Genomic DNA, 19,019 nt, shown 5'->3' with positions numbered 1-19,019 from the left:
GATCACAGGGAAATATAATGGAATTTTCATTTCTTTATCCACTTTGATGACTCCAGTATTGGATAGTAAAGATTTGATCCAATTATTCTGGCCTCACAGCTCAAACTTATGAGAACTTCCATAAACATTTACCTCTTAGATCCTATAGAAAAGGAAGAGATTATAGAATTGGAGTCCATTTTTATCTGCCACCATCGTTTCGGTTTTAATGATTTCTGAATCTGTTTAGTGTAGTTTGTGTGATGTTACCCCACAGTTATCTCAATCTTTCAGACTCAGACCGGTCAATCTGGAATTTTAGGACTGAAGGAAAAAAAAAATCTGTCACTCTACATGAGTGCCAGCCCAAAAGAGTGGAAATGGAGAAAAGAGGAAATCCTGAAGTCTGTGGTGGGATACTGTTCACTTCTCATCCTCCTGTGTTTGAATAAAATGACCACCCAGTCTCAAATGCAGACAGTCATTAAATACAGCTTTGGACTAAAGTATCCATATTGTTTCATTGGGTAGAGATTATGACCCAGTAACTTTTCATTTTATTGAAGAGGACAGACTTTTAAAAACTGGCAGTGTAATTAGACCAAGATTTATCAAAACTGTCCTCTTGCAGACTACAATATGCCTGGTTTTCCATCCTAATGAGGAGAAAGTACAATCACAAGACAATCTGGCTTGGTGACTTCAATTGGCCAGTCACACAAGAGTCCGAAGTATTCTAGAAATCCTGGCTCTAGAGAGAAAGAAAGAGCCAAAAATGAAGACAGAGCGGGCTGCAGGGAATGTGCCTATTAGGACAACTGCAGCCTCGCTCACTGTACAAACTCCAAAGCCAGGAATGCCTTCTTAGATACAATCCCCTGGACGGGTCTCCACTTAACACAGCATTGGCCAATGGACGATTTCAAAGACAGGCTCTGTGCAAGCCCACAGATTTCCCTTCCCTCCACTTCTGGATTTATATAACCGCCTGCTTTTAAAAAGTGGGAAAAAAAAAATCCTGTTTTTATTTCCAAATGTGGTGAACTCATTTTGATGAACAGTAAATCTGAACATTCCTTCGCTCTCCTACAGTTTGTTAAATAATTTGCATCAAGTACTTTTTTTCCAACAGATCTCTTATAATCGCAATAAAGCATTTTTTCTTTTTTTGGCAGAGCAAAAAGCAAGAACGGTTGCCAGATTATTTTTTAATTTTTTTTTTTTTTTGCAAACTGCAGCTGGACAAGCATCTTAACGGCCTTCATTTGAGACAACTCAGTGGTCATGCCTCTCCCAGTCATGGAAGTTCTGCTCTCATGTCACCATGACACAGTCAGAACGTGGCCCAAGTGAGGCCATCTCTACAGCATGTTTTGTTTTTTTTTTTTTTAGCAGCTTCTCCAGTCAAAAATGGAGAGGTAAAGACAAAACTGAAATGTTTGTAAGAAGGTGTTCTATGGCATAAGATGGTCACCCTTACAGACAGAGCAACCTTCTTAGGATGATGTGTTCTCCTTGGCTCTCGAAGTGTTCTAGGTGAAGGTCGTTAAAACATGGGCTGAGGCCCAACAGCCACGGTGGTGAAAGGCATCCAAAAGGCAAGCACTTCTGTTGATCCCTCGGTGGTGAGAGAGACCAGAAAGAAGGAAAGCGGAAAACCAGCCTGGTCCCTTTAAGAAAATGACCAGGTGGGAGGATGGTGCCTGATAGGCCAGAGAGCCTCTTGCACCTTCTTTGTTGAGTGAGTGATCAAAGCAACCCACCCAAGGCTAGAAACATTAACAAAGTGGTTTTTTTTTTGTTTGTTTTTGTAGTTGATGTCTACGGAGGAGCAGGTGGGGTATGATTTTTATAACAGACTTCATTATATAAATGGTCCTGTGTATAGTATGTGGTTTCCTATCAAACTGGCACCTCTGCCCAAAAAACAAAACCACCCCCGCCCCCCCCCCCAAAAAAACTAAAAAACTAAGGTGCCTCAGTCCATAAGTACCACTGCTCCTGGAACACGAACCATGCTAAGATCCTCGGGGGGAAGGCAGTCTATAAATAAGAAGCTTTACGGTTACCCTTAGTTACTTCACTTTTTCAGAGCATAATGCAATCTGTCTCACGTCCAATGTTTTATTTCTGTAGTGGATTCTGCTGTCCTATTTTATATATTGTATATCATGCATTATGTTGCTCTAGTAATCTTTTTAAGATGTTGTTCCACTATTATTTTTACTTGTCTTGAAAAATGGAAATGGGCAATAATGGGAAGGAAAGCCTGCTGGTAGAATCCTGATTTAATTTGCACAGCAGAGAAAGTTACATGAGACGGTCTACTGACCGTGGATCCAAAGTCCTCGACAAGAGGAAAAAAGATCCATTCCTCCAATCATGAATTTATATCAATTTATTCACCTCACCTCATTATGCACATAAAGGCTTGTTTTGGGCTACCCCTGGAAACGAGAAGGGGGAGGTAGGATGCCAAAAACAAATGTTTTCCAGAAGAAACATGAGCAGTTTTGTCATGATAAGGCATACTAATTTAAATCAGTCAGTCACATAGTTAAGAGAATCCAGAGGATCACTGCTTTTTTTTCCTTTCCGCCTCATGAATGTAAAATGTGCTTGTAATCTTAATACTCTTCCAGATAGAGCAGCCTTTAAATTCACACTTCACAAGACTCCAGGGAAAATAAGTTACTAATGAATGGTATTTACAGTGGCGGCATCTAAGCGTGCTCTCATTTGCTTTTCTAAAGTTACTGTGTAAACTACAAGTAATTATCAGAAACTCAGAAAGTAGTTCCTCCTATTAAAGTTGGTACAGGCTAAAAATAAATAAATATAATTACTGAAAAGCTAAGTTCAGTGCATTTGCCTCTGCACGGAAACTGCGTTAAAGGTGTACTGTGCTGAGTGATCTGGGAAACTGTGTAGGGTGCAGGTTAGGTGCTCGATAAATATTTGTTCTAGGAGTAGTGAGAACCACGTGCCCGTCCTGATCTCCTGCCTCTTCACCCACTCTGTTCCCATAATGTCAAGTAGCTCATCCATTTTTCATTCTCTTCCCTGACCCCTTAAGGAGCGTTTTGAAGACACTCCTGTTTGTCTGTAAATGTTTCTGTGTGTTATGGCCCTTTGTGTGTTATGGCCCTTTGGAGGGGCACAAGACATTGTACTATATACCCATTTTGGGGCAATAAAGCCCCCAGCAAGAACCCATGCTGTAAAGATCTGGGATGGCCTGGGATTATATATGTACAGAATATGTCTTTTTCAAGGTAGCAAGATTCCCTTTGCCCCTGCCTAGATTGTTCTAGAAGACAGGCCAACTCAAACTGGGACCACTGAGAAATGGGATAAATAAAAAGGCTCGGCTGGCTGCCTTGGTAACTCGTATCTGGGTGGTAAACTCACTCCTGCTCAAAACTAGTGTCTTCATCCTCCGGTAATGCTGGTTATGTAATGAGTGCTTGGTTTGTCAGTAGGAAACAAACATTCTGTATGCTGCTTATGTAATCTTGAGCAATCTGCTGGAAACCTAAAGAGTGTTCTTCAACACCCCTCTAGTTTAAACAAAAACAGTTTACTTTTACCAAGTGAACCAAACCTGGATCCCCGCCCCCCACCCCGGCAAAGGACTAAAGATGCTAAAACAGACTTTAGAAGAAGAAATAAAAAGCTCTGCTTTCTCTTTAAACCCGTGAACAATAGAAGGTCATGTGATACAGTGGCCTATCATCCAGCACATTAATAGCTGTGCTAGAGTAATTACACTTGTGGTATTTTTGCCTCAAGTGAAATTCTGAAATAAGAGGATGGAAATTATGATACTGCTGATAAATATTAATAAGTGAACTTTTAATTTTTTTGCCACAATATTCAAAATGCTAAGCATCCCACTAATGCTGAAGCAGCCCGATGTGTTTGCCTCCAGGGAGTACGATGCTTTGTGCACTTAAGAAAAAAGTTTAACGGAATTAAAATTTAATATCTAATTAGAGCGAGGCTAATATATTTTGAAATGAGCGGGGGAGACATGTGCCTCCGCTGCATATTCGGGACGACCATTAATCTTACCTGTAAAGCTGCATTGAGGGGTGTACAATAGGCGTGGCTGCTCTGCATGTTTTTAATAAGGGAAGGGTTACTGCATAAGAAAAAGATAAAAACTCAAAGTTAAACGCAATCAGCCCCTGAGTTCCGAGCCAAGTTTTATCTTAAGCTTGCTGGTCTCCCTTCCAAATCAGAAATGTCCCCCATTAACAAAACCAAAGGAAACTTAGGTTTTCTCCACAGCCCCCCGGCTTTACGGGGCTGGTGTGTGTGGATACCCTGGGCTAGGACTTTGCTCTTCAAGGAAACTGGGTGTAAAATTCGGGCTTCAGTTAGACCAGCCCTGGGCACTCCCCTCCACTGAGGCTTCTTTTTTTTCTTCCCCTCACACAACATCTTGACCTCTCCGCACATTTTTAGTAGCTGCCGTGAGTCCAACAGGAAGGCAGAAGCTCTGGGGGGTGAGGGGAAGTCAGTCAGTGAGCTGACAGCAGGGTTTCCTGGGAGTTGTTAGCTAGAGAATCGTCTCCATGATATTAACTCTGGAATGACCGTAGGAGGTAAAGGCAGGATGGCTCTTAAAGGAGATCCCCCTCTGAGGCACATTTAGTGCTAAAAGAAGATGGGGAGAAGGGGGGTGACAGGGAAGGGTTGTTCCCAAGGAAGGCAGGGAGGTTGGGTTGAGATCTTTCTTGCACAGCCAAATCTGGGAGGTTGTAAGAATACTGGATGCTGTGTCCATGAACTAATCCAACGAAGACAAGATACCATTCAAAAAAAATCTCTAGGAAGGAGAGGCTTCCAAGTAGGAAGTCACCCAGATTGATCACTGGCCTTTAAAGGAAGTGTAGGTGCTGTTACGGATTTCTCTCTCCTCATTCATTGCACTTACATTATTCTTATAACTGAGCGGGCAAATACCAAGAAGTGTACCCTGTTAAATACACATTTTAACTCTCCATAAAAGTTGCCTTTTTCCTTGGGAGGAATTACTTTCAAGCCAAGGTATTTACTCTTAAAGGGTCCCCATAAGCTGCTCAATCAAAATATGACCAATATGTGCATTAAAGACGTCAAAAAAGCATTATTCAAGGCACTGGTGTTCCAAAGAGAAACAAGAGAAATACATGTACGAATCACACAATTTAGTTCCATTGCAGAAAAGCCGTGGTACCTGCTACTTGGTGAGATGCAAAACTACATGGGATGAGTCAACCATGCAAAGCCAAAGCAACAGCAGAAAAAACAAAACAAAAGCAAGTAAAGGCTCTTACTGTGTGACAAGCTCGTCAAAGTTTTCATCGGGGCAGTATTTGCGAGGACGGCCTCGTTGAATATGGCGGCCACGTTTAAACTCTTCATCATCAACTGTCCAAAAGGACCCAAACTCATCCTCTACTCTGATAAAGCACTTATGCAGTGAGAGGTTGGTGCGAATGGCACCCTGGGATAGGAGCAGCGGCAAAGGAGATGGAGTGGCAACAAAAGGAGACGGGGTTGGGGGGGGGGGCAGAACAGACATCCAATACAGGGAACAGGAAAAAGAAAATAAAATGCAATAAGCATAAGCAAATGGTTTGTGAGGGTTAATATGCATTGCCACCTAAAGCTACTAGCGTGGGATGCAACAAAGACCGGCAAGCAGGGCAGGGGGACTGGTGGGTATACAAAACAGGAGGGATGAAATGCTTTTTTGCTTCCCTTAACTGAGACAACGTGAAACCGGTTCGTTGGTCTAACACCGTCTAGCAGCCAAAAGCCTCTACTTGACACTTGTTAGCACAATCCAAGCTAGGCTAAGAAGTTCAAACATGGTGGACGTACCCACTGATCTTTTGTGGCCTTCGTTTTTGGAATTCTACTTCATCCACTGTCCATACTGCCCCTTTAACGTTTTCTACTCGCACAAAACACTTGTGAAGACTAAGATTATGACGCACTGCATTCTGCAGCAAGTATAAAAGAGAGAACATTTACATTTTCTATAAGAAAAGACTCCAAAAACAGCAGTAAATTCAGCCTCACAGTCCACATTTGTCAAACCATCCCCAAAAGCTGTAGCTAACCACCCCCGTGGATGACCTTCTTGAGGTTAAGGATGCCTTTTCCAAATGTAAAAATAAACAAAAAACAAAATTATCAATTAATTATACTCCGGCACTTACATCTAGTCTCTGGTAGTAGCGAACCAGAAGAAATAGTTAATATGCATATAAGCCCAAAATAGGGGTCACAGTAAAAATCTGAAAATATTGTTAATATGACTTCAAAATAAACATGTAGAGCATAAAACTGTCCCCTTTAAACTTATCTCCCATATAAAAGGGTATTTTAAAAAAACATGCAAGATGATAATACTGTTAAATACATTTTGTTCTTGTTCTTTTTTTGAAAGTTTTGGCTTTAATACCTTCTACGCGTTTTGTCAGATTTATCTAAATTGGATTTTACCACTGAGAGCATCACCTCCTGCAGCTGACTGGATGAGGGAATGCAATGATCCCCAGTACATCAGTATCCATCATCAAACTATGTCTCTTACCTTCCCAAATATATACAAACCTTGGCCCTTACTATGGGCAATTACCTTAATTAACAAAAAATGTCAAAGAAACACCTGAGTAGAACTCTCAATGGCAAAAAGATGATACTCCTGCCGCTGATGGTTCCTAAAGACACACATTTCTATCCCCCGCCTCCATGTTTCTTTTTTATGGTTAAATGTCATTTCTAAGATCATTCTTAAACGGAGACCCTGGACATCCACAGTCCACCAAAAAGGAGGATCTCAACTCAAAGGTGAGGAGCCTTAACATCTCCTCTTTGCTTTGATTTTCAGAAAAATCCACGACCCATGCTGGGGTCTGGTACAAACATGGCTTCACTTCTTTAGCCTCCGTGGTTGAACTTGCTGATCGAGACTCCAAATTAGACATGAGGACATTACAAAAAGACCCATGCCATTGACTCAAACCTTTCTTCTTACAGGGCATAAGCAGGTGACTACTGTGGCCTGAACAGCGGATGCATACATCCCATTTCCCATACGCCATGTAGCATATCCTCCACTCCATTCCAATGATGCTGCCATCGCTCAAGCGTGGGGCAACCCACCCCTTGGTCTACCTGCAAGTATTTCCGCTCTCAAGATACTGAGTGCTGTTTCCACTTTTAGATAATCACCACTGGTGACTCTGAGGAGTCAGACGAGATAGTGCTGATTTTTCTTTTTCGATGTGGAATATTTAAGGAGATAACGAGACATGTTTTATTACATAGCTAAGTTATCCACTACTCGCAAGGAGAATCCACAGGATAAATTCTCAGAGTTTTTGAGCTATGTCAGCATAATTGGGGTAGGTTGAAAACATCCAGATGACCATGAAAGGACACCCCTGATTCAAACAGGTTGGACAGGTTGGCATAAAAACAAAAGAAAAATCTCTGAAAACGTTTGTCATGTTATATTTATACTTGGTAGGACAAATTTATTCATGTATAGGTTGCAGTCTGCTCTTTCAATAAGCATTTTCTTTTTTATGCTGTACCAATGCATGGCACAGGGATGCGAAGGGTCTACTCTTACCTCCTAGAACAATACTTAGGAGGTTAAGATAAATAAACCCAAATTGTCTTTTAAAAAACTACAGACAGATCATGTATATGTATGGAAGACATAGTGGGGAAAGAAATCAACATTTCCCCTCAACCTTATCACTGTCTAATACTTCAGAATAAGCATCGAAACATTTAGAACTGCAGAAGATCTAAGGAAACCATGTCTGCCAGAAGGACTACTATAGATCTGTCTGAAGCGTGTGGCCATGTAAGTAAAGATAGAAAGTCAAACTTAAGTTTTATTTTCCAAGACTGTACATCTAAGCAAAAGCATCCAGAAATCAAAGAGTTGCCCAAAAACGTGAGTAAGCCCTTTTCAGCCATGACTTAAATTGGGCACTTCATCTTTTGTTTAGGATTACAACAGAAATAAGGACACGTAGAGAAAATTATACGTATTTATGAGTCATTTGGTACTTGATCTAGGATTGTTTATATTGATGGCACTTTTTCCTGCAGTTTGCAAAAATGAAAAAGTTAAAGCTGTAGATCTGAGCTTAAATATCATATTCACAGCCAGTAATTATTTTTAAATTTGATCATTTTCTATTTATAAAAGGCAATTTGAAGAAAATGTCTGCTTCATGCTTATAGTTCCTACATTTTGAAAGGCATTCATAGCTAAAGATACTTTGCATTTTATCTCCTAAGGGAGGCTGAGGAGAAGCGGGTAAGGTTTTGAACATAGGTTCCCTTCAGCACCCATGTGTCTTAATGGAAATAAAAAAGGATACTTTGAGCCATAATAGATATTCATGGCTGTGTGAGGTTGATAAATTAATTCTACGGTTATATTCATTTTCTTTTAAAATGCTAATTTATCAAGAACATAAAAGAGGCAATGTACTTTGTTTTTGTTTTTCTCCTATCTAAAATTTAAAAAGTAGCAGAGCAAATTTCCTTTGCATCCTATAATAAATCCCTATCATATTTATAATAATGACATGTAAAAATATCCTAAGATATTTGCATTTTACATGGGTGTGGAATTTGGGGACTATAAGAATTCTAGATAGGAGAAAAGCATGAAAAAAAATTGTCAGGTTGGACCTGCTCTCTTCTATAGCAAGAATATTTAAACCAAGAAAGTAAAAGCAGTAAAATCCAAAAATTTGTGAGGGCTTCATTCAACGCAGTGGAAGAAATACTAAAAGAATCTATGAGCCCACTGCTGAACTGGAAATGAGGTATATCACGTGATCCTCAAGCCTTGTTAGGGCATCCCATGTGGAGCTGAGGGATTTGATCCATTTTATAGCAAATGGTGTAAATGGTGTTACAGTGAAGTTGGATAATTTCCTTTTCCAGATTTTCTATGAATCTGTGATGGATAGAGTGGTGTAACAAACAAAAACAACCCCCCCCCCCAAAAGCCCAAAACTAAAACCAAAAACTTAATAATATATGGTGCTCCCCTCTGATATTTGCCATACACAGTGCTAGTCCTGAGACCACACAGCTTTCTTTACTAATTGTGGTAAGGAGCTTTTTTTTTTTTTTTTTAAATCCAACCAATGAAAGTTATGTCAAGTCTGTCTGATCATTTCTCCCGGTTAAAAAAATGTTAGCCATGCATCTCAGCAAATTCTGGTGGTGGCTGATGACCGAAAAGCATGAGGTTTGTGTAAGTAAGAGGACAACCTCAATATCGGGGCGACAGTGTCATCCGTTCCTTTTCCCTACATATTGCAACCGGACAGAAAGGACTTGACTGGCTGGTCCATCCAAAATCTGATGCCAGTGTAATGGGAGCCTTCTATCCCGGCATTCTAACCCCAACAGTACTCTTCTCTCAATAAAATACTCCCATAAATCTGACTTTTTGAGTGTATCAAAACAATACACATGTAACTTAAAACACCTGCATTTTTTCAACAACAAACTCTTTTATAAATGGTAAGTAAGACCCAAGCCTAACAGGCCTGCGAGAAAGCTTACCTTCCATGTGGCCGCATTGCGTCGAAAGTAAGCAAACATTCTTGTGAACCAGTTATAGATTTCATTTAGTGTTAGCTGCTTTTCTGGAGATTCGAGAATGGCCTATGAAGCAAAAGTAACAAAAGAAGATAATTTATGACCAAATCAGCAAAATCGTCATTATACAGTTTCTTGAAAATATAAAATAACCAGGATTCAGAGCTAAAGCCCAAGAAAGGTTTCACGAAATGATCTAAGATTAATGGTTGTATTTAACAGTTCAATAGCAAAATTCAAAATGGAGTTATCTAATTGTTTTGAGTTTTTATTTCTGTTTCCGTACAGAAATATTAATTTATTAGTCATTCATAAAGCAGAATCAAAGAGAAATGCAAAACATTTCACTAGCTGATTAAAGCTCAGTAATTATTTAGAGCTCAGATTAATTCTAGGGATCAGAGATTACTGTAGCTTGTGATAATTGACTTGCCATCTTTAAACAGGCTCATTTTCACTGTTGTGTGAAATGAATTTCCTAATAATCACATCGTATTGTAATACTTAATCAAAAGCAATTATGTTATATATTGCAGTTTTAAAAAACCTTATAGAAAAGGTTTTAGCATGCTTGCATACTAAACGGTTTTAAATCTACTTCATCAATATAATATATCCATGTACACATATACCTTTTGATAGAATTTCACATACTGTGTTATTTACTTACCTGCCTAATTAAAGATGCATATGTAAATGGTGGTCTAACTTCTGCGTTCTTATAAAATTCTTGGTTCTGCGCAATATCTGCTAAATAAGAATCATTGTCCTATTAATTATCACTTTTTAAAAAGAGGCTGGTCTACAAGAATTGCATATTACAGTTCTACATGAGGCGAAAATGGAGTATCTACCTGAAGAAATGGGCACGTTGTATTTGTCTGAGTACCGCCTGCGGATGGGTCCCACCGTATGCATGCTGGTGGTGGTGATGACGGAGGGGCCTTGGGTGACAGGAGTGATGGGGGCGGTTGGGGTCGTCGGAGTGTGAGGTAAGCTCTGTGGAGAAGCCTCAGATGCAGACTTGGAGAGTGTGACACTTGATACCAGATTCAGCTGTGAGGAAAAGAAGAATTCTTAGAAGAGCTTCAGACAAAACAGGGAGCAAGCAGGCATCTGAAATCCAGAATACCACAGGGGACGCCTGGCTAGCTTTACTTCTCTAAGTAGATGCTTCTAATCAACTGAAATGTGAGGCGAGTTCCCATGTAAAAACAGTTCACAAGTGGTTAGTTTAAAAATCTCTCTGGCCATGTTCTCCTGACCCCTTGGTGACACAGGTGTTTTCCAAAGACGGTGAAAAATGAGTGTGTGCAGAAAGGGGTGACCTAGCCCAGTGAAGTTTGACAAGTTCTGGGTCAAAACATTCCTTGAGTCACGGCTTTGAACCCTCTTGAGCAGCCTACTGTGCTTGGCAAACCTCCTGGAGTGGGTGGAGTCCTGGTAGGGCCAGTGAACACCAACATTCTAGAAGCCACCAGCTGGGATACGTTGGTCTAGACCTGAGCTCTCCAACAGCACTTTCTGCAATGTGCCAGTGCCAGTGTGGAACTGTTTTTACTTTTTATCAAAATTAAACTTTTGTTTAAATAGCCACATGTAGCCAGTGGCCACCACACTGGCCAGCACGGGGACAGGCTACTTAACTCCATGATGAACCTTCACCGATGGGGGCCACCACAAGGATGTTTGGCCTGTGGCTCCACTTAAAAAGAGTGGCACTGGGGCACCTGAGCGGCTCAGTCGGTTGACTGTCCAACTCTTGATTTTGGATCAGGTCATGATCTCCAGATGGTGGAATCGAGCCCCACGCTGGGCTCTGTGCTCAGCGCAGGGTCTGCTGGAGATTCTCTCTCTTCCTCTGCCCCCCCCCCCCCAATAAATCAATCAATCTTAAAAAAAAAAAAAGAGTGGCATTGATCCAGTAAGACATCATTCAGTTATATCAGTTGGCAAAGACTAATCTTTGAAAGCTTTATGTGTAATTTTCATTAAACTCTATCAAATAGAGGACTGGAATCTATTAAAAAAGATGACATATGAAACATCGGGAACTCTAAAAATTTTTTTTCTTTGAGTTTCAAATGCTTAGTAATATAATGGAATCTAGAGCATCAACTGAGGAAATGAGTATTATTTATTTGAAGTCGTACAAAGGAAAATGAAGGAGTACCGTTTCCTTCCTTCCATTAGCCTTCACCTCGAAGTGCTTCTCTTATTAATAAAAAAAAAAAAAAAAAAAGGGCTCGTCCCCCTACCCTGAGTTTGTTCTTCCAGAAATACTATGTCTAGCTATACTACAGAACTTGGCCTTTTTCAACATATTATTACAATTTACACAGAATTGATATCTCAGATACTTACAGCAGGCCCCAAATCCAAGAAACTTAATGCAAAGTAGGCTTACTTGTAACATTTTCTCAAACCAGATTTCAAATCATTTAACAAAGTAAGTACTTCATTATGGCAGTAGCCCTACGGACGAGGCATTATTTGTGGGAGGTATTAAAAATGAGATTCCTCTGGGATCATAAAGAACACATTAAAGTTCCAATTTGTTGAGAAGATTCACCTCTACTCACACTCCAGTAATGAAAAAGGCCATGAGAATGCCTCTCATATGGTTAGGGTAGTTCCACTAAAAAAAAATAAATAAATACAAACCAGGAATTTGAAGAAAAGAAGGATCAAATATTGTTGGGTAAATATTCAGGGAAAAAATGTAAATATGGTGCTGGAAAGGGTATGGTGGGTGGCAAGCCTGTAGTTGTGCTTTCCTCTTTTTTTTTTAATTGGGTGCTTAACAGTTTTTATTTCTTAAATATTCCTTTAACATACTTTTTAAAAAATATTATGTTAATCACCATACATCATTAGTTTTTGATGTAGCGTTCCATGATTCATTGTTTGCATATAACACCCAGTGCTCCATGCAGAGCGTGCCCTCTTTAATACCAATCACCAGGCTAACCCATCCCCCCACCCCCCTCCCCTCTAGAACCCTCAGTTTGTTTCTCAGAGTCCACAGTCTCTCATGGTTCATCTCCCCCTCCGATTTCCCCCCTTCATTTTTCCCTTCCTACTATCTTTTTTTTTTTTTTTTTTTGCTTTCCTTTTTAATTCCCCTGGTGAAATGCTGACTCAGCTAATGCCAGACCCTTCCCCCAACCCCCATGCCCTAGAAGAGCAAGCTATGGAGAGGACACTGCTCTTACAACCCCCACCCCCCACCCAGCAAACTGGGCCAATGCTGTGAGTTGCTTTCTTTTTTATTAGTGCTGGAAACCTGCCTTCCTGACACGTATTTGCGGACTAAGTGCTTACAGTTCAGAGTAGCAGCCTTGGGATGGAGCAGAATTGAGAAGCCACGGGGGAAGGTTGGGGCTGACCTCCTCTGTGCCTTGGGCCTTAATCACTGACCAAGTGCAGCAACCAGTCTGTATAAGCATCAGCCCAAGCAACGGGTCAAGGAAATTAGTGCAGCAAAGGCTACTGCTCATAAATACACAGCTTTTAAAATTCAGACGCTGCTAGTCCTAAGAATATCCGAACACTCTGGAAAGTCATGGATACCATTTGTATAAACCGTGTTGTAAACCACCTGCCATTGCGTGATTTCACTTCATTCTCATACCATCACTAATAAGTAAGATGTCACTGCTCACGTTTTACAGATGAGCAAACTGAGGCCAAAGATCGATGAAATGACTTGCCTATATCCACAACCAGTCAAACACACACTCGTGATTCTAGGCTCTCTGTATAAGCATCTTATGCCCAGTTAATGGGAAAAATAAACACTAGACAGTTTCATTTTTCTGTATGCTCATTTTTGGAAAGGATTCAATGAATAGCTTTAGTCCCTGCTTATAAATGACATTCAATAAATATTACTGAACAAATATAAGGCATTTGAAACTGAAATGACAAAAACAGGGACAGAACATTCATTCGCTGCCCCTGAAGAGCTTACCATCAAAAACAGACACCGGTCCAAGGACAGCGTGCGTTAACCACCACTAAGCAATTCTGAGGACTAACTCTACTTTTTGGCTTTTCTTTTCCACTTAAGGAGAGTACCCTAAACACCATAACTTTCTTAAACACTTAACGAGAATTATAAATAGAACGGCCTCAAAGAATATGCCAGCTGCTCATTTTGTGAGGAAGGGCACCAAGTGTACGGGACTCTAAAAAATCAAAACTCATGTAAACATTCAGCAAGTACAAATCCATCTTGCGGTGCTCACATAGGAGAACAGACACGTCACGTGGTACTGGGTCATAAAATGTGAAAAGAATGGGACATCTGTAGCTTTTACCCAAGGTCTTAACACCTGGACTGTCTGTACCGAAAAAGCAACAGTGAAAAATAAAATCCCTCCAGGTTAGCACAACCCACAAAGAAATACACGGTAGAATTTTCTGGAGGCTTTTGAACATAGGTAGCAAATGGAAATAAACACAAAGCCAGAAGGGAGCAGAGAGGGGGCTTACCAGGCTTCACAAATGACACCGTGATTCACACCCACTGCTGGGCTGTCTCTAATAAGCCACAGAGGAAGCGGCCAATCTCAGCTAATTACCAGATAAAAATGTATTGTAAGGGTTCTAATTAGGAGACGCGGATGGAGGTGATCTAATGATTAAATGCTGCATTCGAGTGACCCCACCATCAATGTGCAGTGGTGCAAGATGTCACTGGAATATTTTGTAGAAACAGTAATTTTACTTCGAGGAGGGGAGGCAGTAATATTTGTAATGATGGCTGTGAGGTAAACTAATTAAAAGACAGTTCCTACAGGAAGAGGGTGGCTGAGAGCAGCTGTGGCCATTCCACAACCAAGTGCCAAGTCTCAATAGAGGAACGGCAGTCAAGTGGAAAATTTCTGCCTGACCTCTGCCCTTGCTATTAATTTGCAGGAAAACTAATGACACATATACATATTCCCACAAAATTGTTCTAATTGCTAATTTGCCAAAGGAGCCCAGATTCCAAATTAAACATGACTGTAGTCTGTGAGGGAAGGGAGAACAAAAAGCTGTAAACTCCAAACAGAGGGTGCTTCGCCTCGCAAAATCATTTGAAGACTGAACCAACAAGTTAATGAAATGTCAACCTTGTCAACTGCTATAGAAGTTTGTTAACTTTCAAACTTTTGTTTGATGATCACATGCTTGCCTTGAGGAGAAACCATTTTCGGGGAGGAAGGTCACGAGGGAGAGATAAGATGGAGCATGGGGAAGGATTCAAAACAGGCTCTGTGTTCAAACCAAACCTGCTCTTTTAATTAAGGTCTCTGAAAACAGTGGACTCCCCCCACCCCCCCCCCAAAAAAAAGAGAAAGAAAAAAATTTAATTACAGACTTAGAACAGCAAATCGGGACTGGTGTGGGTTTTGCTGTAATCTTGAAAGATTCATCTTAATTGTAAACTATTAAATCTTAATATAATCATCAATTAGAAATGAAAGCATATGCGCTTCGTGTTTCTGATCATAGTTAAGGTTTTAAAAGATAATTTTTTTTTCCCCCCGGGGCATGGAGCAGGAAGGGATTGGACTGGGAGGGTTTCTTTTCCTATTTTTCTTATTGTGTCTATTTTCTATTTAAAAAGAAGTTGCTATGTTTGGAAAAGTTAGTAACTCTGATATTTTCTACATGGCAAGTTTCCGTCATGTGATGATTTCAGCAAAGATAATCGCTTTGAGGGTCTGGCTAGAAGTTAAATTCTTCTGTCACTTAAGATCCGCTGTAGGGTTTTTTCTTTTTTAAATCTCCGTGTGCTCTTAACTACCGTCTTTCCCCCAGCTCACTTCCAGAAGGGCTGTCCTGGGAATCGTACCCATCCCAATGACTGGGACTCTGTCAGCTGCCTGATCTTCTGCTGAGCCCTTTTCTAAAAGATTAATCTCTAGTTTTTAAACAGTAACCTCCTCTCTTCTTTTAAAGATGATGAGTCACTCACATTTTTAAAAAATAAACAAAGCGCTGATGTAAACCCCGGACAGAAACAGACTTGTCGTAAGTATTCCCATAAGAACTCATTTTTATTTTTGTTTGTGCTCTTGCCTCATAAGAAAACAGATTCTGAGAACAAAAGACAAACCTGAAACCCAAACACAGGGGCACCTAGCTGCTTAGTAGGGACTTTGAGGCTCACAGAACTCGTTTTTCTGCTCTTGGTGTAACTGCCCTGAGCGGGCTCCAGGCCTGCTTGAACGGCACACCGCTTCTAGACACGAATCACTGGCATTCAGAGACGGCCAGCCTTTCTGAGGCCTGAGGGACATCTGTGGGGAGGCTGGGCTGGGGCAGGGGGAGGCTCTGGTTCCGTGCTCCTTGAGCCTGGCCTTGCGACTGCACTGGGCCAGGCGCTGGCATAGGGCAGTGACTGAGAAAGTGGTGGTACAGGGGAGGGGGGTATGTGTGCGGGGGCGGGGGGGAAGGGGAGGGTAGGGCCTCATGAGAAACAGTACAGAAAAACAGCTTGTGTGTGTTGTGCTAGAGAATCTTTTATGACTGCCTGATACTGTTTCTCTAGGCCTAAAGCAAGGCTGCAAGCAGCCCAAAGGATCAGCCATTGCTTTAAGAGTTAAAAGACACCTTTTACGGAGGGGGGATACTTTGTTTTTATAGCAGCTAAAAACTATTTCAAAACAGTCCTAATTGCTATGGTTGGAGGAAAAGAGAATGCGTAAAAAGGAAAATGTAATATTGCATTTTGCTTCAAATATCCAAGTTCCTGTAAGCGTTTTAGAACATTTTCATAAAGATGGATATACTACCTACGCTATAATTACGTGCCCAGCAAATATGAAGGAATGTGGTTTTTCCAGGATCAGGAGAGGTTTCTAGTGTGCAGGAATACCCCGGAGCCAGGCGTACCTCTCCTGTCCTCCGGGCTTATAAAATAAGATTTACGGGATTTTCCTGACATTATGATAGGGAAGTCTTCTTAAAAAATCCTTAACATCTTAATAGAGTCATAACACAGACATGCTTCTTTTTGTTGTTATTGTTTTGTCCTCCGAGTTACGCTTCCCTCCAAGGAGACAGCTCGGCAAATTCTCCACAGAGCGAGTGTGGAGACACGAACCCCCAAGCAATACACTTTGTTTACTTTGAGAATGTTACCGAGTTTGCAACAAAAGACTATCCATCAGTCTCATTAGGAAAGTTTACTTTTTTTTTTTTTTTTTTTTGCTTCTCTTCCCATGGAAAAGAGAAGGATCTTTTAAAACTCAAAATAGAGCAAATCTGGCCATTCTCAACATATGTCAGGAAAGGCTTTTCCCACTGTGCATACCCAAGGGCTAGAATATATAGTCACTCCGGGAAACTTTGACACATCCTTTTCCATGCAGGGCCCAGGCTTCAGAAAATTAAAAGCTTACAAATAAATTCAGAAACGGAAAGCCTATTTTATCTGATGCTGGCTGGTCCTTTGCTTCCTCCACACTGGTCCTCTCCCCATTGCCTTCCTCAGAGACACACGGACGCAAGCACCTCCTCTGAACCCAAGGAGAGATCACAGATCTGACTCCTTTCCATTTCTTCCTGTTCCTCTCACACACCACGTTGCCTGGAATGCCCGCTGCAGAGCGCTGCTCGACGGCACGGCACGATTCATGCAGTGAGTGTGTGCAGTTGTGTGTCTGTCCCTCGAGACTCCGGCACCTCAGTGGCAGGGATGGGGCTCTCTTGTTCTACTGCTCCGTGGTTTTAGTAGCATGCTTAATAAATAACTTGCTGACCAAATACCTTGACTCGAAACGCAGGAATTCCCTGTCCAAAAATACCGTGCCCCATGAGTCCTGGGTGTAATTACGAAAGGAAAGGTTTTCTTCGGTGTGGAGACTTTGATGGCAAGCAGGGAGAGGTGCTGCTGGAGGTGTCCGAAGAATAGGAAGGCTTCCCTATGTACGTCCCAGCGTGGGATGAGCTGACAGCTACGTCTAAAAACTCAGGACTGTCCTGAGATGAGCATATCCTCCCACGACCCACTTGGGAAGACGAGTTCCACAACGGGGCCCAGGGAGTATGTCTGTGAGCTGATGTAAGAACAGTCCAAGAAGGTTTTGATAGTTTTTCTGATGCAAAGAAAGAGGGACTGGTTGGATGACTGGATACAACAAATGACACTTACCACCCAAATGGCATTTAGTGAAAAGCAACGTTTACAGCAAAGCATTCTATCACTTAGTGACTAAGAATTTTAAAATAAACACAAAGTTCCTTTTAAACAGAAATGGAAAAAAGAAAAAAAACTTCATCAACTTACTGGCAAGGCTGTAACATGAAAGTCCCCATCTATGGTTAGATTTGAATCCTGGTGACTGCTTATTTCAAATCAACGATTCTAGAAGGACACACTGGGCATTCTATTATTTATGATGGAATAAATTAATTACAGGCAAAACAGGAATCGTTTGCACCTTAGAAATGAACATCAGATGGCTCGGTATCCCGAAAGTTGAATCAAGGGTCTGCTCAATGCGTATGCCTTTTTTCCTCCCCTTTTTGGGGCAAGGAGAGTAAAAATTTATGCAAAACACCACACTTCTACCTTTTATAATTAATTTCCCAATGCCTCACCTATACATATTTTAATAATTCCTGATTTATAAGATGGTATCTATAATAAAATTTTCTATTTTCCAATAAATGAAAAGAAGGCAGGTTCACTCTGGCAACAGTGTCACACAATATCTGCTTGTCAGGCACCAATTTTTACTGCTTACATGTAAGTTAAAGGATAAGGAATTTATAATGCTGCCTGTGAAGGGAACCACTTTTCATACACAAATGTGATCTTTTTTTTTTTTTTCAAAGGGTAATACAACAGTACATTTACATAAACTAATCCAAACAATCTATGTATTTGACAATGGCAAACCTCACACAGATGGCCTATTGTTGGTTTACATCTTGGAGTTCTTTATATTGGCTTGTAGCGCTGCTCTAGCTGTCAAAGGTTTGACTTGGACACTAAATAAATGGTTATAGAAGTGCTATGCAGCGATATTGGACTTCTTTGCAAAAGAAAACCTGCTGTGTATGAATTCAAAAGCTATTAATTTTTCAGTCAAAAATATTCGTGCCTATTTCTTTTAATAAAGAAATACTGTGCTGAGCTACTAAGAGATAATGTTGACTAGTGGTAGAGAATTTTCAATAGAACAGTTAAAAATAAATTTAGTAGGAGGTCCCCTTCAAAGTTATAATTTCCTAGAATGTAAAACATTTTTTTTTTCTAAATACTAATCAAGACAAACCTTCTTTCCCTGTGCATGTCCCCCAGGAATGCTTTTCCCTGTTTACTGGCTGCTTCACACTGGTCCTCATGGAGATTCCAAATGGTCCTTTCATGGCCAGTGCGTGCTTATGTGTATGGC

At 40.8% G+C, this 19,019-nt stretch overlaps 1 protein-coding gene across 13 annotated transcripts in view; it reads right to left on the bottom strand.

The window, feature by feature from the left end:
- The window catches only part of FOXP1 (forkhead box P1), a 375,324-nt gene that overhangs the window by 10,734 nt on the left and 345,571 nt on the right, over nt 1-19,019 (bottom strand). For 11 of the 13 annotated variants that reach the window (XM_064593678.1, XM_064593683.1, XM_064593700.1 and 8 more), the window contains 5 exons: nt 10,476-10,677; nt 10,292-10,371; nt 9,586-9,687; nt 5,854-5,975; nt 4,054-4,123 (listed from right to left, as the gene is read on the bottom strand). In XM_064593678.1, coding sequence (XP_064449748.1) covers nt 4,054-4,123; nt 5,854-5,975; nt 9,586-9,687; nt 10,292-10,371; nt 10,476-10,677 — 576 coding nt within the window. The remainder of the gene's footprint in view (nt 1-4,053; nt 4,124-5,853; nt 5,976-9,585; nt 9,688-10,291; nt 10,372-10,475; nt 10,678-19,019) is intronic. The other 2 variants (XM_064593689.1, XM_064593674.1) reach the window with 1 other exon arrangement.

Source organism: Mirounga angustirostris, unplaced genomic scaffold (genome assembly GCF_029215605.1).
Source record: "Mirounga angustirostris isolate CCGP_5_RB_7025 unplaced genomic scaffold, mMirAng1.0.hap1 SCAF_1, whole genome shotgun sequence".
NCBI lineage: Eukaryota > Metazoa > Chordata > Mammalia > Carnivora > Phocidae > Mirounga > Mirounga angustirostris.
This window is presented reverse-complemented; position numbering and strand designations above follow the sequence as displayed.